The sequence below is a fragment of the Mercenaria mercenaria genome, chromosome 7 (genome assembly GCF_021730395.1).
Source record: "Mercenaria mercenaria strain notata chromosome 7, MADL_Memer_1, whole genome shotgun sequence".
NCBI lineage: Eukaryota > Metazoa > Mollusca > Bivalvia > Venerida > Veneridae > Mercenaria > Mercenaria mercenaria.
In genome coordinates this window covers 21,703,795-21,728,588 of record NC_069367.1, presented here as the reverse complement: position 1 = coordinate 21,728,588, position 24,794 = coordinate 21,703,795, and the positions used below count along the sequence as shown (strand labels likewise).

General features: G+C 34.3%; 1 protein-coding gene across 24 annotated transcripts in view; it reads right to left on the bottom strand.

Annotated features, from left to right (window-relative positions):
• The window catches only part of LOC123554767 (muscleblind-like protein 3), a 204,864-nt gene that overhangs the window by 70,240 nt on the left and 109,830 nt on the right, over positions 1 to 24,794 (bottom strand). For 18 of the 24 annotated variants that reach the window (XR_008371638.1, XM_053547748.1, XM_045345091.2 and 15 more), the window contains one exon: positions 7,333 to 7,785. Coding sequence is in view for 23 of the 24 variants with exons in the window: in XM_053547748.1 (XP_053403723.1) it covers positions 7,333 to 7,533 (201 nt within the window). In the remaining variant the exon portion in view is untranslated. The other 6 variants (XM_053547755.1, XM_053547753.1, XM_053547752.1 and 3 more) reach the window with 6 other exon arrangements.

The following is a 24,794-nucleotide window of genomic DNA, read 5'->3' as shown; positions in this document are numbered from 1 at the left end:
CCTAGTTTTTAACCCCACGTGACCCAGTTTCGAACTTGACCTAGATATCTTCAAGGTAAACACTCTTACCAATTTTCATGAAGATCCATTGAAAAATATCGCCTCTAGAGTGGTCACACGGTTTTCCTATTTTTAGACCTACTGACCTAGTTTTTGACCGCACGTGACCCAGTTTCGAACTTGACCTAGATATCATCAAGGTGAACATTCTGACCAATTTTCATGAAGATCCATTGAGAAATATGGCCTCTAGAGAGGTCACAAGGTTTTTCTATTTTTAGATCTACTGACCTAGTTTTTGACCGCACATGACCCAGTTTCGAACTTGATCTAGATATCATCAAGGTGAACATTCTGACCAATATTCATGAAGATCTCATGAAAAATATGGCCTCTAGAGAGGTCACAAGGTTTTTCTATTTTTAGATCTACTGACCTAGTTTTTAACCCCACGTGACCCAGTTTCGAACTTGATCTAGATATCATCAAGGTGAACATTCTGGCCAATTTTCATGAAGATCCATTGAGAAATATGGCCTCTAGAGAGGTCACAAGGTTTTTCTATTTTTAGACCTAATGACCTAGTTTTTGACCCTACGTGACCGAGTTTCGAACTTGACCTAGATATCATCAAGGTAAACATTCTGACCAATATTCATGAAGATCTCATGAAAAATATGGCCTCTAGAGAGGTCACAAGGTTTTTCTATTTTTAGACCTACTGACCTAGTTTTTGAACCCATGTGATCCAGTTTCAAACTTGACCTAGATATCATCAAGGTGAACATTCTGACCAATTTTCATGAAGATCTTATGAAATATATGGCCTCTAGAGAGGTCACAAGGTTTTTCTATTTTTAGACCTACTGACCTAGTTTTTGATGGCACGTGACCCAGTTTCGAACTTGACCTAGATATCATCAAGATGAACATTCTGACCAACTTTCATAAAGATCCCATGAAAAATGTGACCTCTAGAGTGGTCACAAGCAAAAGTTTACGGACGCACGTACGCACGGACGCACGGACGGACGACGGACGACGGACACCGCGTGATCACAAAAGCTCACCTTGTCACTTTGTGACAGGTGAGCTAAAAATGATAGATAATTATCATTTGGTTTTAAAAGATTCTCTTTAGAGCAAAATTGAAATCTTCAGATCAGAAGGAAAGTGCATTTCACAGCCAGCCACTTCTGTTGTCCCTAACAATGAAATGTAATATACCAAATGGATTGCGCATGCAACATGTCTTTTAAATGTATTAAATACGGAAATGACAGACATTACATTATGCACTACCCGATAGCTTTTTGTTTTTGACATATTTTAGCTATTCCGGTAAAAGCATTTCTATGAATTAATAATGGCGACCTAATGCGTTTTTATGCAATGAACACTAGACTGCCACCACTAAATATAATGTGTTCATATCAGTTGTGAAGGTAGCCATTTAAACCATCCACTGGGACACTGTAGACAAATTAATACATCATAAAAATTGAGTTCTTCATTTTCAGTCTAGCAAACATATTCTGACAATGGTTTCAATGGGATTATAGAACCAGAAGTACTTTTTTAGAGGAGTGACTGCCTTAAGCTCAAGAAAAAGGTGGTAAGCTTCATCTTATACTGTTATATATATATAAGTTAATGAAGAAAGGTTGGTAAAGAAAGATTATTTAAGTACCACTTTTGCATGCACACTCAGCATTTAGAAAACCTGGGGGGGGGGGGGGTATATATATATATCTGTAGTTGTTACACCTTTTCCCTGCTACTGATGATGCAGTAAGTTCTACTAGCTTTCATCAAGTGGCATTGTAGTCAGTCTTGAATATAATTCTAATGAACAAGACTGATGTTCCAAAGAAATATTCATCTGCCCTAGTTTTAACCTGAATCCCCTAAGACAGTCACTTCTTACTGTTGAGTACCAAACTCCTATTCGATTAAATATTTACTTGTGGCCTTGAATTCCTATTTCATGTGAGGAAGTTGTAAATAACTTCATCAGTTAGTTCTGGCAAGAGGTGTGCCGGATCAGATTTACTGCATAAAAATAATGTAAATACTGAAAAAGCAACTCAAACAAATAAATTAGGTGACCTTTCAATGCAAATATCTGCACCATATAAATCGGACCTAAATCCATACAAGATCACACAGACCGGCTTTATTACTCAAACAAGAGAAATCAACATGCCTACAATAATTTCTCTCCCCCATAGTATTAATAATTGATCATGAGGCCATTTACAGAATTATTGTCATTAGGATAATGAAATGTATGACAAAACTCATTTATTAGACTTTTTCATATTGAGGGGTTATTGTAAAGCTTAACTGTAATGCCGCTTTTTGTTGAGTTCCCTGATACAGCCAAAAGTTTTCTGTAATTCTGATAATAAGCCAAATAGCATCTGCAGCTTTCCTTTGAAGTTGTTTATGTAATTTATTAACCTCATATGGATAATTTTGGATTTTCATTGCAGAATGCAAAACTCTGTCGTCTTTAGAGCGTACCAGAAGAATAAAGCCATCTTGTCATGAACATATTGCATTCCTCCCCACCCCACCGCTCCTTTGACTTTGCTTTAGGGAATTCAGTGTTAGTACTCATTACTAAACTTCAGTAGGTTTATTTCTGTTTTTAAAAACAGAAGCAATCGGCATAAAACTCAGTACATGCACATTTATTGCGTAGAGCAAAAACAACACAATGTAGATCATAACAGAGACTTTTGATGGTCAAGAAAGTCCAGGCATTGTTTCAGGCATTTGATAGGTGGGTGTGTAGAACCACTGACCTACCATAGGCAAGCTGGATGACTTCCTCACATGAAGAATTCTTCATAACACCCCCAAGCTAAGTTTCAAGCCCACATTGGTGATGGACAAGTGTTTTGAAGTCAACAACCTTAACCATGTGGCCATGGAGGCCACTTGCAAAAAGGTGCTATCTGTAACATGTAGACAAAGATGGCAGAATGTGCCTCTTTATTTAAAGCAGTTTCTTTTTGCTTTATACCATTAACATAATCAGAATTTATTATATTTGTACTAAATGTTTACAGGCTTTGTATTCTTTTATTGACACTTTACTTTCTGTTGTAAAATTAATGACACTGAATTTCCTTGAACATAGAAATGACTCAACACACATTCATACATTTTACAATAGCAATTTTCAGTTTCCAAGGATATTTCCCCGCCAAAATGATCTCATAACGCGCTTTTCAGGTTTTAAAAAAAAGACACGTCATGCACTTTAAATGACAATGATCAGTATTTCCGCTTTATAAACGTGCAACACTTCAAATAAACTTGTCTATTATGATAACTCTGAGTGTGTGGAGCAGTTTCACAGGGTAAATTTCCGAAACGTTTTTTTTTCCTTGTGACATGTGTTTTAAATTTTAAGTGGGTCTGTATAAACAATATCTTAGTTCCCACATAATCTTACAATCTGTAAATAACTTTTGATTACATGGTATATATTTCATTTTTCCCCTTGTTATCATAAAGTGGAACTCATTCATTCCATATGTGAGGGATTGGCTTGACAAACGGAAATTTCAACCCTCTGCACAGTGTCTGCATGTACAATGCATATGTCTGGCATTTTAAAACTAATGATCCTGAGCCTGCAATCATTAACTTTTCTAAGTTACAATAATCAACTGGTTGAGTTTCCTGGTTCTAAAGGATATTCTTATAGATATATATTACCTTCACAACAGCAGTTCTGTTTCTAGGGGTTCTGTTACTAGGTGATGTGCAAGTTTTGCTGCTGCTAAAGGTTGGAAAATCTGTTGCTAGGGGTTACAGTTCTGTTTCTAGGGGTTGATAGTTCTGTTGCTAAGGTGACTGAGAGTTCTGCTGCATGAGTGTTCTGTTGTTAGGAGGTGTTTACAGTTCTGTTTCTAGGGGCTGAGTATTCTAGGGATGGTGGAGTTGAGTTCTGCTGCTAGGGAGTGAGAGAGTTCTGTTGCTAGGGGGTGTAAGAGTTCTGTTGCAAGGGGGCATGAGTGTTCTGTTGCTAGAGGATACGAGATTTGTGTTGCTAGGGGGTGTGAGGGGAGTCATGATTTTCATTACCCCTCAAGAACAGCATTTTGTTTGCATGTGTTCTTTGCTTCCAGCGGATAGTCTTATAAATGCATTTTTAAAAATTGGTGATTTATATCACACCTGGTTCTAAGTATTTTTTTTACTGTTAGTAGCCCTTGTCAGTGTAATCATTCTGGTACTTCAATCCTTCTTTTGGCCATACATCCCCAATAAATATATACGGAATCCATCCACATCAGCATTAATGTCGGCAGTTTTGTGTCATTCTTTTAACATGTCTGTTTAAAGCAGGATATGTCTGTAGGTAATTAACCAGTTAATCAACCAACTCACATACAGCAATGTCTACAAGTTATTAACAAGTTAATTAACCAAAGTGCATACAATACTTTTAACAAGGTTCTGCTGAATCATGTATTATGTAATTAACAGAAGTAAAGTATAACATTACCTATTCTCTTTGATTACAAAACTGAAGATGCAAAAAACCTGTCTGTAATTATTTAACAAAAACCATTTAAATACCAGACTTCTTTCCAATGTAAATTTCACATTTCTTTAGTTTTTTGTTGGATGGTGGAATGTGGTGCCTTAATTATCATGTTGTCCTCTGGGGAAGAGCAAATACTAACTTGGATGAGAGTATGTTGAAGGCTGTATTCGGATGAAATGGCCCTCTGTGGTGGATACATAACTTGTTCTCTAGGTTCTGCACATAAAGGCGGAGGGTGAATTATGAAAACACAAAGATCATCAGCACCTCATTGGCGGAATCAAACTCTCATGGTATTAGGTTTACTCAGAATGTCCTTCAACTTTTGACTTTGAAGAGCACGATAATATTTCACGGCATAAAAACTGCACAGATATGTTTTATACATCTAACCTTGAAGAAAAATTCCAGGCAAATTTGTCTGGATTGCTATAAATTTTACTTTCATCTTTTTATATATTCTGAGATCAGTTGTTAATTGCCTTCGGAAAAGAAGGAGAAAAATTAACCGAATTAACTGGTTACACGTACTTTGAAAATACTCTTACTTCTCTCCGCTTGATATTTCCATGCAATAATATCTTTACGATTTTTGCAACCACTGAGAAAAAAATTGCAATAAAAAAACATGTGGCAGCTCAGAAAATAAGGCAAAGTTTCAACAATCAGCAGTAGAAAGCTTGGCAGTTCAATTTGCCAAACATGTTAAAAATAGTAGCTTTCACTTTTAATCTCCAAGATTTCCTTCAAACAGACAGTAGGACTACCATCTGTGCCAAAAATTTACATACAAATCCATAAATCATGCAAATTACATTTAAAGCAGAAGGAAGTTCCATGAATCTTTTCCATGTATCTATGAACCGTTCCATGTTCTGTATTTTTGTATGGATCCAAACTACATGTTACTCATCATATTCTCATTTAAATTCCTGTTTTTTTTTTGTGTAACAGGATGTAGTCTCCTTTATAATGAAAATGAATGCCTTATATATTGTAAATGGGCTCCTCGCATTTCTCTAATCCAAATTACATCATGAATTTGCATTTGCAGATGAAAGTTTATTTCATTCCCTAAAAGTTTATAAAGGGTGTCCAATAATAATCTACACTATTTTAAATGTTTGAGGACTATTGCCCAGAACATATTATGCTTAACTGCATTAAATTTTTATATATATCGTCCCATTTTCCCCACCTACCTTCATATCTTCCATATTGAAAAGTTCATGAAATATATATAATGAAAATCTTTAGTATGTGCAGAGTATAAGATTTTTTCACTGTTTGTAGGTACAGATGGAATTATCTCGCAAATAAGAGGGTAACTGTTTAGGTGGTAACGAGGCTCTGCCGTGTTACAGCCATAACAGTTACCTCTAAGAGCCGGAAATTCCCATCTGCATCTACAACAAGTGATAGAATATTGTATATTATGACTTAACTGTACAAATGAAATAATGCTTTGAACATCAATATTTTTGTATGCAGATGTGTAATTTCATACGTGAATTTATTTGTGATGTAAACTCCTCTTGAAAATTCTCATTGCGGTAGATATATTTTAATTTATTGCAGAACAAATTGAAAATGTCATGTATAGAAGTGCAAATGGGAGTGTAATAACAAGATTGTAATTCATTTTTGCATTGAGAAGTATACTCTCCTTCTTTTGTCGGAGCAATATTGCGCATCTTAAGTTGCACAATATTTCCACTGCGGAACATGAGCATATTTCTCAATACAAATCAGGCACTCAGCGTGAAACTACTGTATCTTGCTCTTTATTTATACACTGTTAGAATAGTATAATAACACGATTTATTTCACATTATTCACCACTCTTCAGCTTACTATCACATGCATTAGTTATAAACAGTGACTTGTTTTCTTGCACAGTGATTTTATTTTCTTTATGAAAAAATGCAGTCAGTACTAAAAAAAGCTAAAAACTGTTGTTGTTTTTTTTTAAGATAAAAACATATTTTTACAACCAGTGTACCACAATATCCTATCAACTTAATTCCTTGCAATAAGTATAATGTCCTCGCACACATTCTCTGTGACACTAATCTGCCTTAAAACACGTTCCGCTAAGTATAATGTGTTACTATACAGCTAAGTGTTTTCTGTTATTATAAATAACTGTTTTTTATATTATTTTTTTTACAATAATACTAACACAGCAAATATAACCTCTCATGATTAAACCAGTTTTTGTCCAACATTTTCATCAGTATCTAACACCACGTGAGTAATTAATAATCACAGCAATGGCAGAAGTTCTAGAAAATGAAATTTATACTAATGGTTACAACTAGGGAATTATTCAATCCATAAAGTTAATGTACTGCGCAATACAGTTCAGCCATTTATTCGTAAATTATACATTTTATATATGTTTTTTTGGTCTAGACGTGGTTATGAAATTTAGGAGGTAAACTTGTGCAGTAATTTGTTACAGTAATAGACACACACATTTAATAAAATACAAATTAAACTAAAAATTAAAGCCAATTACCTCATTAAAAAAGATCCAAAAAAAGCCCCGAAAAACGAGAAATTTAATTTGATTTTTTTTTCTTTTTAGCAGAAATGATTACTGTTTGGAATTTTCCTTTCCATTGCTTCTGAAATTCTCCTGGAAAAATTTTTTTCAGCAAAGTTTCATAGTAGAGCAGCTTGTACACAGACTTATATTGTTGCTAACTCAAAAGTATGCAAATAAAATATTTGTCATCTTGTGATAAATTGCTTGTACATACCTTGATAGAATCAAAGCAAGCTGTTACTCGGCCATTTTGTACTTCTACATGCGGCGGAGGATGTGCAAACTTACATTCTGTATCACTTCGAGTGCATTTATTTCTTTGAAACTCACGGCACACTTCAAGTGTCAACCAACGCGAGTCTTTAACATTGGCAGCCGCCGCCAAATTTAGTACTGCCGGATTGACCATGGCCATAACAATGTATTTATGAAAGACTTGGAATTATGGACTAAATACAGAACACAACTGCGGTGTATACACTAACAAAAACAAAACTATTTCCTCCGCAGGGCGATAAATTTCTTTACAAAAAAGATATCGACCAATCAACAAAAACTATGGCTTAGCACTAAATATTTCCACAAATAGAAGCTGAGTTTTAGCGTGTGTCATATTCACGTAGTCATCTTCAAATTTCTTGATTATCTCCCCTTGCAATCTGTTTGTCTGAAAAGAGAAAACAATCTTGTTTTTATTGAGTCATTTGATGAAACGTTCACTATACATTTATGATTAAATGTTCCCATCAAAGTTTAAAACGTCTTAACAAAGAATGAGTGATTAATATTTCATTTACGATGCAACTATATGCATTTATTTTGCATGTTTAAATACATGAAACACATTCACATTCAGTCTAACTGTTTGTGTTTCCACTGCCAAAGAAATTTGGTCTTCACTGTCATTAGGTTATCAAGAAAGCAGGAAGGACTTTGTTATTATGTGAAATTATGCCAGCACTATGTCAAAAATCTTTAGTGTGATTTATTAATAAGTACATTATTATATGTACTACACAAAAGGACACTTATTGCGTATTTTTGAATACACGCATGAAGACAGTACCTGGGTCAAGGCAAAAGATGTCAGAAAAGTAGATGTATGTAATTCTGTTTGGGAATTTCTTTTCACTTAAATTAAAATTCTGCAAAATCCTGACAACAAAGCCAGCAAGGACTTTTTTTCCTGTACACTCATTGGTTTTTATCACAAAACATTATAATCTTCAGAATCTACAGGAATATGTCTAAAAACAATGGCCATAACCATATGGTAACATTACCAGCAGAATGGTTACACAATGGGAATTTTTATCGTTATAAATTGTACTTATTATTATTTTCACTAATATTTTTATTTTCACTAATACTTTTTTTCCAAATTAACCAAGTAACATGTTGAAAATTGTAAACCATTTTCAATCTAGGAAGTTAAAATATCTAAATACAAAATTGTAAAATATCTAAGTACAAAATCACATTTGACTTGAACAAATACTGTCCGTGTTTTCCTGGAGTACATACAAGATATCCCAGAAACTAGAACCGACTCACGTGGAAACATACATTGTGCACCTGCACGACAGACTGTATATCGAAATATCTCCATCAAAATCCAATCACTGAGACTTTTGTAGGTTTTTTCTTGCACAAATGTCAAACCGACTTACTTTAGAAGCTTTAGAAGTGTTGGCATGAAGAAAGCCGAAAATTACCTGAATTCGTAAGAAATGACTCACATGAACATAAAAACTCGAGAAGGAAAGCCTGCCAATGGAGTAGGCACTTGAAACAGTATTTCCTGTCATTTAACAAACACTGAACACAGTACAATAAGTAATGTTTCTGCAAATATTACCTCTGTTCATTAGTTTACGATTTATTTATGATGTCTCTGTGTAATGGAGCAGCTTCCTTTATTTCATGGTGGAAAATGAGGAAAACAACAGAATATATTGTATCCAAATGTCAAGCAACAGTTTGGAAATGAACACTCTCAAAACGTTTTGGAAACACTAAGTCTTAAAGAATATCAGCTCCCTTTTAATGATATGTACTATGCACACTATTTCATTATAATTAAGATATTAACATTAAAAGTAGAAAATCCTCAACAAATGTACCTTTCACAGAAAATTGTCTCCTAATAAAACTGTTGTTAAAAAAATGCCAAGTAGTACTTTCTCTCACTGTAGTTAGGTATACATTTAGTGTGTATATATACAAAACATTTATTTCAAGGGACTTCACAGTAAAAATGAGTTCTTGACTGAACACATCTATGACTTTTCTGATTAATACTTCGTAAACAACAAAAGCACTCTAAAATTATGTTTTAGTCAGTTCTGACACACGTTTATGTATGGAGATAATATACTAGATAGATCACAAAATTTTTGTCATTTTCATTAATTTTCTTTTTAAACTTTAAAACCTTAATTTTACAAAATTGCCTTATTATGCTTGCATTAAGCTTTCACATTTATTTTTCAACCAAAAAGTAGTTAAAAACACATTAAAAGAATGCTGTACAACCTAACTGCATTTCAAAACATCATAACTTTGCAATACAGAAAATGTTTAAAATGTCTTAAATATTTGGTAAAGATAGACTTTGGGATATAAAAATTGTCTGAGGCCAAATAAAATCAACTCCTGCTTTTTGAATGCTATCTTATACAAATTATCTAATTTAATATCGAAACTTTATCTTATCAAATGATACTCTTTAAAATTACAGAAATTCATGCATGTACTTCTTTCCATTATTTGCAGAAATGAAGTTCTTATAGTCATTAATATTATAACACTTTCGTAGAAAACAAATTTTGGTAAAAACAGTATAAAAATTTTCTCAATATCTCTCTCAGTCTTACTAAATTAATCTCGAAAGATCATATCACATCCGCCTTAACTTAATGCGCAATTTTATTTCATTTCCCCGAAAACCTTCCCGCTAAAGTTCTTTTAATCTGTGCAACATAGTAATTTAGTAATGTTGCCATGTTTTTTTTTGCAGTAATTAATTAAAACCAAACAACTTCATAAATCTTCCAGACAAAACACTGAAAATAAGCAGAAAATATATCATTTGTAAACTGCAACTGTTCCAATTTTTTGTTCCATTTCGGAACTTGTTCTGTGCCAATTTATTTAAACAAAAGATAGTCTGCATTTAACTTCTAGCCTGCTGGTGGCAAGTGATTCTGCCTTTGCGACCAGTGCAGACCAAGATCAGCCTGCACATCCATGTAGACTGAAAATGGTCTGCACAGTGTTCGCTATCCAGTTGGTAAATTTTCTATGATTACCTCTTCAAATAGTAAATGGTACTGCCCAAATTGAATGATGGACCAGTCCATTTTAGAAATTTAGCAGTGTAAGGATTAATGAGTCTGTATCGTTTGATATTGTAACAATGAAAAGTTATCATCATGAAAAATGATCTAGACCTTTAGTTCAGTCTTTTAGTATCTGGTATGAATTATACTCCTGGAATGAATGGAAAAACTTATTTTCTACTGAGTCCTTCATTTATCTCCCCAGTGTCCAGTCTAAGGCTCGTACTGTTAGAGACGGTACCAATTTAAGTACTCTGCACTCAGTCTGGCAGCCAGAAATGGAACTCGGACCGCTAGCATTGTGGTGAATCAACGTAACCCCTGCACCAATGTGTTGTTATTTTACTATTGAAACAGAGCTGAAAATAAGTTTAGTAGGAAAGAATAATGGAGAACAGCAATTAGGTTGATTAACTGGCTGCTGAAAATACTGTCACATAATCTGAATTAATACAAAGTTATATATAGATCTATATATATACCCAAATGTCAGAAAGGTCGTTTTTCCGAAATGAAGTGGATCATGTATTATCATTTCTATGCCCTAGCTTATATTCAATTGCATATCTTAGACAGAAAAATAATACAAATGAATACATTTATTATTATGCTTCTAAATACAAAATATTCAATCATTTTCTGTTTTTGGCGATGACTTCAACTCTGGTGTGATTTTGCACAGACAGTATCTGACTCATTCCCTTAAAATAAAACTGCGGTGTGCTGCGTAAAAAAATGTTGTTTTCTTTCAATCCACAAAATAAATACTTGAAACCACATTGAAAAAACACACACACACACACACACCAAAAAATCCCTCATAAAACCTTGATTTAGTACCCAGTATGGTGCTTGAAACAGGATATTCAGAAAAACTATATGATATCATTTGATATCATACAAAAAGCTATCTGTTTAACACCTACATAAAATTATTGGTGTAAAATTTCAACTCCAATAATCTTTAAATGCTGATGAAAGATAAACAATTTTTACAAATGAAGAAGTCTGGCCCTGCTAAATCTAAAAATGCTCTAAAAGGATATTTGGCAGCCAATTTGGCTTATAGCTATAAGCAACCAAAGATTAGTACTTTATAATAGTAAGCATTTCTACTGACAGAAAGCAGTCTGTATGTTGCAGAAAGAGCCCATCTAACTTTTATTTTGTGTCACAATTTTTAATTTGAGCTATACTTGTATGACTTTCATTCCTTCTGGGCACATTTTGACAGTAAATTATATTTGTGGCCCTAATGTGAAAAGACAGGAATAAATGTGTAAATATTAAATGGCTGATGAGAACACTATGGGACATTTCAAGTCATCCATACCATCTTCCAGAGCGCACGTCAATAAAATATGTCCTTTATCCTTATTTCGCTCTAAAATGGGATTCCACACTCTATGAACAAGTAAAATCATCTAGTTTTCAATGAACCTGCTGGCGGCGATTGGTTTTGCCTTTGCGACCAGTGCAGACCAAGATCAGCCTGCACATCCGTGCAGGCTGATCATGGTCTGCACTGTTCGCTATTCAGTTAGTAAATTTTCAGTGAACACCCCTTCGAATAATAAATGGTACTGCCCAAACTGAATGATGGAACAGTCCATTTTAGAAATTTAGCAGGCTAAGGGTTAAAATCAAGTTTGAATAATTCAAAACTGTAATAAAGCAACAAAATCTCAAAGGTCTTTCATAAACAAAACAAAAAACTAAAAATGGAAAATTAATTAAAAAATCAAACATGGTATGACTAGAAGTACAAAGAATAATTCATAAGTATATAAAATACGAGTTGTTTCCATATGTCGTCCTTGTGGAAAATTAACTAATAAACATTTTATACTGCTTTTTATCATTTTATAATGAAACCGAATCTAATTTCATCCTATCACAAATCAATTATTTACAAGTAAATCATCATGACTTGAAATTTTGAAAAGTTCCCTTTTATTAGTTTTTATTACATGCATCAGTAAATTCTATCAACAGAAATCCTTCTTTTCAAAACAGAGACTTTCTTGTGATTTGCCGACAATTTTTATCAACACAAATTTTTATTTCAGTTTTGCAGAATATATGGAATTATGGTAGACTAACACTCAATGTAATACTCACAGCATAAATAATAATTCACTTATTCACAAAAATATCCAAATTTTCTTATAATCTCTATCTAACCAACACTAACTCACAAGGAAATCAGAAATTCACGTATCCTAAATTTCACTTTCAATTATTTAATTTCCCTGTCTAAGTACGCATATGACATCCACACTTACATCTTATGACACGGCTTTCAAATTGAAAAGAGGCAATATGCACTTCTGCCATAAATAAGTATAAAATCGTCTATTCACAGTATGATATTCAAAAATATAATGAGATTCATAAAACCTTATCTTTATTTACAGTATGACTTTGTATACATCCAAAACAACTTTTTAATACCAGCGATCTTCTTCTTCATTTACATATTCTTAGCAGTTTCCATGCAGAAAGCTTTTAGCACAATGACGATTATGTTTTATATATTCAACACGCATGACTGCCTCGTCTGTTTGCGTCCTTTGTATAAGCTCGGCATTTCACTCTCGGTTGGATCGTACACAATGATGACGCTTTCTCACTCGATCTCCCAGCCAATTATGATTAGATCATAAACCTGTATTATGCACATACTTTTTTCAATACCGCAATATTTTGTTTGTTTATTTCACTTAATCCATCAAAGAACAAAAGCTTTCTTCTCAAATGGAAGTTTGATGAAATGCATGAATACAAAAAAAATTAGGTATAAAATAAAATTAATTTTAATGACTTATACGAAACCTGAATAATTTAACTGATGCAGTGACTAAGTCAATATATTTACACAATTATATAGCTGTCCAGATGCACATAAAGTCTAGCGAAAAAATCTTTGACAACAACTGCGTACAGTCATTTCCTTCTTTCATGTAACAGATTTAGGTACACTCATACTAGTTATTCACGTAAAAAATGTAATTTTACGCATCTCTTGTGGAATGATATGAATCACTGCATTACAAGACCAGACGGAAAGCCGTTAAATATCGATTACTGCACGCCTCACCTGCAGAAACTAATCATACATACGACAATTCTCTGTAACATAACTTCAGGCATGCGGAAAGCAGATATTTTACTTTCAGACTCTCTCAAGGAATTTCTAGATTTGTATCCAACTTTTAGATCGTGTTTGTCTTATACAGCACAATAACCTTCAGAAAAATGTTTGTTCCACTCAAAAGCTGTCACCTAGGTAAGTAAGACGTATTGGAAAGTAAACTTTACAGAAAACATTACAATCCCGTGTGAATATTTGGAATTTTTACCTAGTCTTGCATTTGCTACAGCATATGACATTTGGCGTCATTACTCTTAGCACTTCACATCCCAATAATTTCATTTTTGTAAGAGTTTCCAAATAGAGGTACTTTGTAGAAGACTGACATTAACACTTATCACTTACTGTTAATTACAAATAGACAACTAAGACAAAGCAAAATTCGCATTGGCAATTTGTTGCAAAAGTTCTTGCCTTCGCAATTCACCTTAATTTGAAGGTTAATACTGCAAGTGCAGTAACAATTGAATTTTCTGTCACTGCCTTGTTGTCCTTTAATCATTCAGCCTCTAATTGGTCACAACAGGAATATTATGCATGCAGACTGAAGAAACCTGACTCATGCACTCCTTCACACCACCGTAAAAGAGTCTGAGGTTGCTGTCAGCCCATCGATTGAACGATACCAGAAAAATAAGCATTGAAATAAAAGAAATTGTCATGTAATCACATTGACACTGTAGCTGATTGGATTTACGCAGGAGTGAATATAAAGTGATGAAGGTTCAATACAAGCTTGCAATTCATCAATTCTGCATTTCAAATAAAATGTTTCAGTACAAAGGAATGAACAACACTAAATCAAAGTTACTGAATAACAAGAATTACACACAAAGACTTACAGTTACTACTGTAGTTCTTATGCAACTTTCTATCACCATTACTGGTTTACCAATACATGCAGATTAATAATTAGTTTAAACAACTGACAAATTACATGGATAAAACATTTAAAAAGTAAAGAAAAGTGTTTTTGACACACATTAAAGTCTTTATAATTGCAGAATTCACAACGCCTGAATAAATTTTATAATTCCAACTGTCCCTTCAAACCAAGCCGAACATAACTCATGGAGAAAAGGTGAATCACTTTCTTCTTTTAGATAGGTAATAAAACACATATTTAGACAAAGGTGATATTTTAAGTATTTTGACTTTCAATTAACAAATTCTTTTCACTTAGTGACTGTAACAACCTGGCTTTTAAAATGAAATATTACACTTCATTATCACTATACACAGAGACATGTAGTATTTTCATGTTTCATATACATGTGTAATTGTTAATATAACAAAATAATTCTGTGTGTTCAAGAAACCTAGCATTTGGCTCCTGGTATTAAAAGACCAGTCCTTCTTAAACATAATAATTCTACAGATTAACATGGCACCAGTTAAAGCCTCAATATTGATAGTTTACAGACTGTGTCTCCAGAGACACTTGCCTTGGTGACAACATTAGAAACAATTTGTCTTGCAGACCAATCTACAGAAAAACTGTCATTTTCACTAGCAACATGAATAAGACAATTCTGTGACAGAAATGTTTAAGCAACAACCTTATATTACTAAGCAAAATAATGTAAACCATTCAAAAGCTTGTTTCTAATAATTCTTTAGAAGTAAATCTAACAGAGAGACACGAAATGTACAACAGGTTGATGGCCCAAGCTGTAACATACACTTTACAAACCCACCTGCTTAGCTCAAAAACAAATTGATAAAAGACATTGTGTCTGAAATCATTCATCCTCCACCCCTGATTCATGTGGGGAAGTTTGAAGTTACTTGTGGAGAACAGGTTTGTATTGGTATAGAATCCAGGAACACTGGTTAGGTTAACTGCCTGCCATTATATAACTGAAATACTGTTGAAAAATGGCATTAAACCCCAAACAAACAAACACACAAACACTTTATGAGTCTTGTTCACTTGAAGAAAAGTGCACCAAGTTAATTCTAATGGAAATAAATTATTAACATTAACATTTACTTTCCTACTAATAAGACATTTTTCTACCAATTCTCTACAAAAGTTTAGAAGAATTTATTTATTTATTTTGTTGGGTTTAATGTCACACCGACACAAATATGGTCATATGGTGACTTTTCAGCTTTGATGATGGAGGAAGACCCCAGGACCTGGTGCTCCTCCATGCATTATTTCATCATGAGTGGGCACCTGGGCAGAACCACCGACCCTCCATAAACCAGCTGGATGGTATCCTCAAATGAAGAGTTCAACGCCCCGAGTGAGGCTCGAACCCACATCGATGAGGGGCAAGTGATTTGAAGTCAGCGCCTTATAACCATTTGGCCACAGAGGCCCCCTGTAGAAGAAATACAACATTTTAAAATACCACCACTTTCACAAACATGTCAGATATTGAATATGCTGCAGATCTATTTAAAATGCAATTTCCTTGCCAATCTTGTATTTTAAACATTCTTAATTCCTGCTTTGCATTTAAACTATCATTTTAAACACTCATACAGGCCCCAGGTGGTTAAGACGAATTTCATTTCTAGGAGACATCTGAATGTGACAAGATAATTAGGCTCAGTTGTGTGCCAAGGAATCTTCCTGGAATTTCTTTTGAACATTTTTAGAACATTTAATTGTCACAGTCTTTCTAAATGATTTACATAATAATAATGTGGTCTCCAATATTTCCTCTGTATCAAATTACTTTACAGCTGTGTCTAAAATGCACTTGTTTGTTTTAGTGTCATCTCTTTTGACATACCATGCTTTTTTCTTGTACACATCAGTCTACCTCCATAAACATTTCCTTTACCATCAGGCATTAGACAACAGGCAATCAGTGGCCATTTTTAAACTAGCTGTCAACTCATCAACTAGCCATTTTGAACAGATTGTAGTGAGGTATAAACCTTCAACCCAGTTTCCACTTTCTGAGCAAATGATCTCAAAGCAAAAGCTTTGACTGCATTACATTCCGAGCACATGATCCTTCCTAGGCAACAGCTTCAACTGCTTTATGTTTTGTGCAAATGCTCTTTCTAGGCAACAGCTTTGACTGCTTTACAATCTGTGCAAACGCTGCATCTAGGCAACAGCTTTGACTGCTTTAAATTCTGTGCAAATGCTCCTTCTAGGCAACAGCTTTGACTGCTTAACATTCTGTGCAAATACTCATTCTAGACAACAGCTTTGACTTCACTAGATTCTGTGCAAATTATTCTTTCTAGGTAACAGCTTCGACTGCTTTACATTCTGTGCAAATGCTCCTTCTAGGCAACAGCTTTGACTTCATTAGATTCTGTGCAAATTATCCTTTCTAGGCAACAGCTTTGACTGCTCTACATTCTGTGCAAATGCTCATTCTAGGCAACAGTTTTGACTTCATTAGATTCTGTGCAAATGCTCCTTCTAGGCAACAGCTTTGACTGCTTTACATTCTGTGCAAATGCTCCTTCCAGGCAACAGCTTTGACTGCTTTACGTTCTATGCAAATGCTCCTTCTAGACAACAGCTTTGACTGCATTAGATTCTGTGTAACTGATGCTTTCTAGGTAACAGCTTTGATTGTTCTACAATATGTGCAAATGCTCCTTCTAAGCAACAGCTTTGACTGCTTTACAATCTGTGCAAATGCACTTTGCCAACAGCTTTGACTGCTTTACAATCTGTGCAAATGCTCCTTCTAGGCAACAGCTTTGACTGCTTTATAATCTGTGCAAATGCACTTTGCCAACAGCTTTGACTGCTTTACAATCTGTGCAAATGCCCTTTGCCAACAGCTTTGACTGCTTTACAATCTGTGCAAATGCTCCTTCTAAGCAACAGCTTTGACTGCTTTACAATCTGTGCAAATGCACTTTGCCAACAGCTTTGACTGCTTTACATTCTGTGCAAATGATCCTTCTAGGCAACAGCTTTGACTTCATTAGATTCTGTGCAAATGCTCCTTCTAGGCAACAGCTTTGACTGCTTTACAATCTGTGCAAATGCACTTTGCCAACAGCTTTGACTGCTTTACATTCTGTGCAAATTCTCCTTCTAGGCAACAGCTTTGACTGCTTTACAATCTGTGCAAATGCTCCTTCTAAGCAACAGATTTGACTGCTTTACAATCTGTGCAAATGCACTTTGCCAACAGCTTTGACTGCTTTACATTCTGTGCAAATGCTCCTTCTAGGCAACAGCTTTGACTTCATTAGATTCTATGTAAATGATCCTTCTAGGTAACAGCTTTCCCTGTATTATATAACAGGAAGATCCTTTTTGACTATGTTATATTCTAGGCAAATGGGTCATTCCTAGACAACAGCTCTGCAGGACTGGTGTCATCATTTTTTAACTTAAACATCTCAAATTCTCCTTCTTGGCAACAGCTTTGACTGCTTTACATTCTGTGCAAATGCTCATTCTAGGCAACAGCTTTGACTTCATTAGATTCTGTGCAAATGATTCTTTCTAGGTAACAGCTTCGACTGCTTTACATTCTGTGCAAATGCTCCTTCTATACAACAGCTTTGACTGCTTTACATTCTGTGCAAATTCTCCTTCTAGGCAACAGCTTTGACTGCTTTACATTCTGTGCAATTCTCCTTCTAGGCAACAGCTTTGACTGCTTTAAATTCTGTGCAAATGATCCTTCTAGGCAACAACTTTGACTGCATTAGATTCTGTGTAATTGATCCTTTCTAGGTAACAGCTTTGATTGTTCTACAATCTATGCAAATGCTCCTTCTAAGCAACTGTGACTGCTTTACATTCTGTGCAAATTCTCCTTCTAGGCAACAGCTTTGACTGCTTTACAATCTGTGCAAATGCGCTTTGCCAACAGCTTTGACTGCTTTACATTCTGTGCAAATACTCCTTCTAGGCAACAGCTTTCACTTCATTAGATTCTGTGTAAATGATCCTTTCTAGGTAACAGCTTAACTGTTCACATTCTGTGCAAATGCTCCTTCTAGGTAACAGCTTTCCCTGTATTATATAACAGGAAGATCCTTTCTGACTATGTTATATTCTAGACAAATGGGTCATTCCTAGACAACAGCTCTGCAGGACTGGTGTCATCACTTTTTAACTTCAAATCTGTTTTAATTAAATTTTCAGATTACCAACGCTTTCACTGATTTGACAAAGCTACTTCTATTATCTTTACACTCACTGCAAAAGCTCCTTTCTGGACAACAGATTAAAAAAGATGCTCCTATGAACAGTACATTATTTCCTTTTTGAACAAAGGCAGTAAGACAATAATGAACTTACTGATTTAACATTGAAATTCATGCAAAGGCACCAAGTTTAAAGTAATGAAACTTCATTTTACTGTATACATGATTGTATGGACATGGATCTCTTGGCAGAATGACCCCAAGACTCTGTCTGCTGATGCTCAATCCTTGACTATAAGAGTATTGAAACAAATAAACATACAGACCAGGAAAGTTGCATTGTATTCCTCTCAGAATAAAAATTCTACTTACTAAACTTTCAAAGTCAATAAAGAGGAAGCAGAAGGATAATAAAACAAATTTTGAGCATTAACATCATCTTACTAAGATATATGAAACCGTAAAATTGTGATGGCTGTCACCTTAATTTTGACAAAATGTGCCTACGTTAAAAGGTATACATTGACAATGTACTCTTTTACTAGAAAGGATATTGCATATTTATGTTAAAATATGGAAAGTAGATCCCTTGGAAGCACTGAGAACAATGCAAACAGTGAAAATTGCAAACTTGGTTTGATTGAGTCTGTTCATGAGCAGTAATGGAAAATGCAACACTGCCCACGCTCCCTAGCACTGGCTTAAGCAGTATTCAATCTTCGAATCTAAATGAGTTGAAATCAATGATCCCGAAGGACCAGAAAATATAACAACACTGAGATGAAGTCGGGGCGACTTTTTACAGCCGCCACACAGCACTTAACACCCGCTGTTGTGAAGTAAATAAAATATGGAAGGTAGATCCCTCAGAAGCACCGAGAACAATGCAAACAGTGAAAATTGCAGACTCGGTTTGACTGAGTCTGTTCATGAGCAGTAATGGAAAATGCAACACTGCCCACGCATAATTTAAACAGACGTCCCACTGTGATTGATATGAAATTTTCCTAACCAGCTTCCATTTTAATTTTGCAGAAGGGCACAAAACTAATCTCTCTGAAAGAGTTCTTCAAATCTTATATTCAGAATAAGATATACACAGGTCTTTCTTTGCCATCATTAGGATTTTAATATTTAGAACTACTCAATTTAGTTCTAATGAAGTTTCCTTAAAATTACTTCATAGAAAACCAAAGCAAAAGTTGCATACTTGGTGAACCATTCCTAATATGAACATCTAGAAATGAAATATCCTAAAATCTATAAAATTAATTATGTACAGAATACCAAATACGAGCTTACAGAAAACAAGGACATATCCTTTCTGAAATTAATAATTATAGTCTGAACATACAATTTTTTATAAGTCGTTGTAAGGGATGAGCCTTTTTCTTGCTGGAATATTCCAGAATCTATAAAATTAACTAGCATGAAATACTGGCATTCTGAGATAATATCAAATAACATGAAGTCTGACAACCACACTACAATCTACTTTAAGAATTGTGAATTGGTCTCCAGAGAAAGGCGAAATGTGATCCCAAATCAATATGTCTACCACAGCAATCAACAAGTTCCAATCACACAGGCCATGTATGGAGTAGAGAGATATTAAACAGACTTTTTCTGGTAATCATCACATGGCTAACTAGCTTTTTCACTCAGAAACCAAAGCATTAAATAAGGGGCTTATGAGCTAATCTGACTGTAACTGTATTAAATGTTCCATTAAACAAGGATTTTGTGTCCTTTTTAAGACACTTAATGTACAATCATGCTTTTCAATCATGTAATAACTAAATCTTGCCTATTTTATAGAAGCTTGCTGTTGTTTCAATCTTTGCATACTGACAATTTTATAGAAGCTTGCTGGTGTTTCAATCTTTGTATACTGACTGTTTTATAGAAGCTTGCTGGTGCTTCAATCTTATAGAAGCTTGCTGGTGTTTCAATCTTTGCATACTGATTATTCCCTAGAGGCTTGCTGGTGCTTCAATCTTTGCATACTGACTATTTTATAGAAGCTTGCTGGTGTTTCAATCTTTGCATACTGACTATTTTACAGAAGCTTGCTGGTGTTTAAATCTTTGCATATCGCCTATTTTATAGAAGCTTGCTGGTGCTTCAATCTTTGCATACTGACTAATATTTGGGATTTTGCAAAAAAACAACAACTGTATTTTACACTACCATTCATGTAAACAGAAGTCAAATTGTGAAACAGAAGCAAAATAGTAAGAAGCCAAATCATGAACTAGAAGTAATATCATATGAAACCAAATCACGAAATAAAAACTAAACTGTAAGAAGCAAAATCTTGAATTTAAAGCATATTTGTAAGAAGCCAAAACAGAAGCAAAACCACATGACAACAAATCATAAAATAGAAGCTAAACCATAGAAAGCCAAAATCTTGGAACAGAAAAAAAACGTAAGAAGCCAAATCATGAACTAGAAGAGTGAAATCATAAGAAGTCAAGTTGTGAAATAGAAGCAAAATGGTAAGAAGCCAAATCATGAACTAGAAGTAAAGTAAATAAGAGCAAAACTGTAAGTCAAATCGTGACACAGAAGCAAGATAACAAGACGCAAAATCAAAAAGCATGGGATGGAATGCAACCTTATGTACAGAAGTTCTTAAAAATTTCATCAGCTTATGATCTGATTATCTATTTAATTATGCTTGTATCATCTTGTACTGTAAAGCAGTAGGTGAATAAACATATGAAAATTTCAGCAGAAGCTATGAATCTTCTCACTTAATAGTAAAATACACATAAACTCACACACTGGAAAGAAATCTGGATATAGATCTTCTACAAAACTAGTAAAACATCTATAAGCATCTTTGCAGTAAGGATTGCAATGTTGTCAATATTTTAGACACTGCCTCCAGTAACCTGTAATTACAAGAAAATCATCTAGACTATTTATGGGCTCTTCTAACAGTCATTAGTGGCTTCCACAAAGGGATGATATATACCTGTCCTTTGAATAGACAGTGACATCATGTAAAATGGAGAGGATTAATGTCTTTAATGTCTTTACATCCAGATAAAAGGGGAAAGAAGATACTAAGGAATGGCTTAACAGTAGCCTCTGGTGGCCAGAATGTTAAAACCTTTTAACATACAAATCATTTATAAAGATCAAATGTTAATGCCATCTTATGAATGATTTATAACTTTTGAATGCATTACTCTCACTAATTTCAATTAGCTTAACATTTGTTTTTATTCTGGAGTAATTTTTTGAATGCAGTTGCCATGCTTTGTGTTTTAATGATATTAGAATGATATTTAAAGCTTTGTAACAAGATATAGACATTAAATCAAAACAAAATCAAATGATTTATAAAGAAATTACAGTTTTTAACAAGATTTATTAAGCAACTAAAAGCATTATGATCAGATACAAATATGAATAGAAAGGCTGCAACATGATTTATAAGGAAGTAGCAGTGATCTTGATTCCAAACTTCCTCACTGGAATATCCAGCTGACACCTGATATTTTACCCCAACCAGTCACATTATTCTGACACTAGGCCGACCAGTCCTAGATTAAATAGCTATCTCTTAATTCTGGGCACTAAGCAAGAAGTTACTATTTACATTTCTTATGTATGGTATGACGTCACCAGGAAACAAACCCACAACCTCCCTCATTTGAAACTTGCACTCTACCACTAGGCTACCAAGGCGGCTATATAGGGTGTACGAAGATTTTTTTAAAGCCTTGTACAAAAAATTTTGAAAAAGTATATAAACATAATTTATGTCACATGATTTCAAAATGTAATATTTACCCAAAGCTTCATAACATACAGATATATATGTTTTGTATCTCGATTAACTGGTTTGAACTGTGTAACTCGACAAATTCTATAAACATGTTCAAACAGTTTTACTATGTAATACAATTTCAGGTACATAATCTAATTTCTTACTCATTTTACACATGGTCCATTATTTAGTCAATACTCTATGCAGATCACATGAAATATATTTCATGACTGCACTTCAGTTCATATCTTGTTTCTGACAGGTAAAGAATCATTTTTGTTTTATACATGTGTGTGGCATGGCATAAATTTATTATAGCCAAATAAAAAAAAGCCATGTCTGAAAATTGCCAGGATGTATGTTTTCTGATTTATTAATATTCTTGCAACACTTTTTTTCCTGAAATATCATCCATGACACAAACTCCAACTGGCAATTAGTGAGCGAAAATTTGTAATTACACACCACGTAATCTATTTCTATATATTTGCCTGGCACCAAGGGAAATTACTGCAAAACCATAAAATGAAATTACCAATGTAAAAACCATCAAGGAAGCTCAAAAAACGGTAGCAGTTGGGTCAACTAAACACTGAAAATCTCCTTAAAACCAATTTTTATGCCATTTACAAAACCTAGAAAATTCCTGGGGAGTATGTTTTAAGAGGCTGCCATGTTGTTTCTAAGATAAGCGAGTAGATATAGACTTCTAGCATTTCATCATCAGTTTTTGTACTTTTACTTGAAATCTGTAGATCTAACCGATTTTAAGAGCTCATTTTAGTTTGATTGTAAAATAAGCTCCTGCAACATTAAACAAAATTCCATAGCTGTTTTATGGATGTTTTAACAGAAATCATGCATAAAACATCGCACATTGAAAAGTAGCGTTTCAATTCTTGGAACCTTACAAGATTCAAACAAATGATCCCTTGATAACGTTTTGTCAAAAATGCTCACACTGGACCCTTGCTTCAGCCCTGTCCTTTTGGACTTAAACTAGATAATGACAAGGACCACTGCTTTTGCATCCACAATGAAAAACCTACATGACCTCAAATGGCTATGGCATCACATACATGCAGACAAAATATTTCAGTGATTATAAAACTCAATTGGCTATGACCATTAAATTTAGTTACATTACATTGTCATATAAAGGTATTTACATTTTACTGAATGCGCTACCCACAGTAAATGTGTGCTATAACGTGATGTTAGAAAGTCTGCTATGCTAACAGCTGCTGTTAGCTGACAACTTTGCTGTTGCAGAGATCCGTAACTTCAAACGCACAGTCAAGGGAGCTCTTCATGCAAATGCCTGTTTAAAAGTTGAATTACAACAAAAAGTCAATTCAGAAATGTGGCTGACTGGCTGCTTAATGCAGGATGACTGTGTGTTTAAAGTGGCTGCTAAGGTGGGTTAAAATGTAATGTAATATGAGCCACACCATGATAAAACCAACAGTGCATTTTTGACCAGCAAGGATCCAGACCAGCCTGCGCATCCACACAGTCTGGTCAGGATCCATGCTGTTCGTTAACGGTTTCTCTAATTGCAATAGGTTTTGAAAGCAAACAGCATAGATCCTGACTAGACTGTGCGGATGCGCAGGCTGGTCTGGATCCTTGCTGGTCCCAAATGCACTATGTTGGTTTTCTCATGGTGCGGCTCATATTTAGATCAATTATAAAACAAAGGAAAAGAAGCTAAAAACAAAATCTAAAATACAAGATATAAATTACAATTTGGTAGTTCACAATGCTGTACAAGTGGAGTCCATCACTTTAAACACATCATTTTAAACTGCTTGGACATAGAATGGCAAAATGCAACAATTCTCTACCAGTAACCTCTTTGGTTATATTCTTTTTTCATTATGTGTCAATATTAACAGCAAACTCATACATGTATTCCTTTTTAACTTCATACCATACAAGAACATTATCTTCCCTACAGCGATATTATGAACGAAACTGTATCAAAGGAAAATTTTATTTTCCCTTTCACATCCCCATCAACCCTTGAGTGTAAGACGTGTTAACGAATACTCATCAAAAAAAAAAAATCTGAGTGTTTAAGTGTGTTTTTTTTTTGTCTAATTTTAATTCAAGGTTAAAACATATATAAGGAAGTAGCCTTGACTTCTAAAACATTACAATTATACAATGGCTATTTATAGAACTGCACAATCCCCAGCATGCGGTTACTCTCCTTGAACAGATGTCACATGCAGATGATGTATTAAAAGTAAATTTTAATGCTTTTTTGCTTTTCTTAAGCCGTCTCTTAGCGACAACTGGCT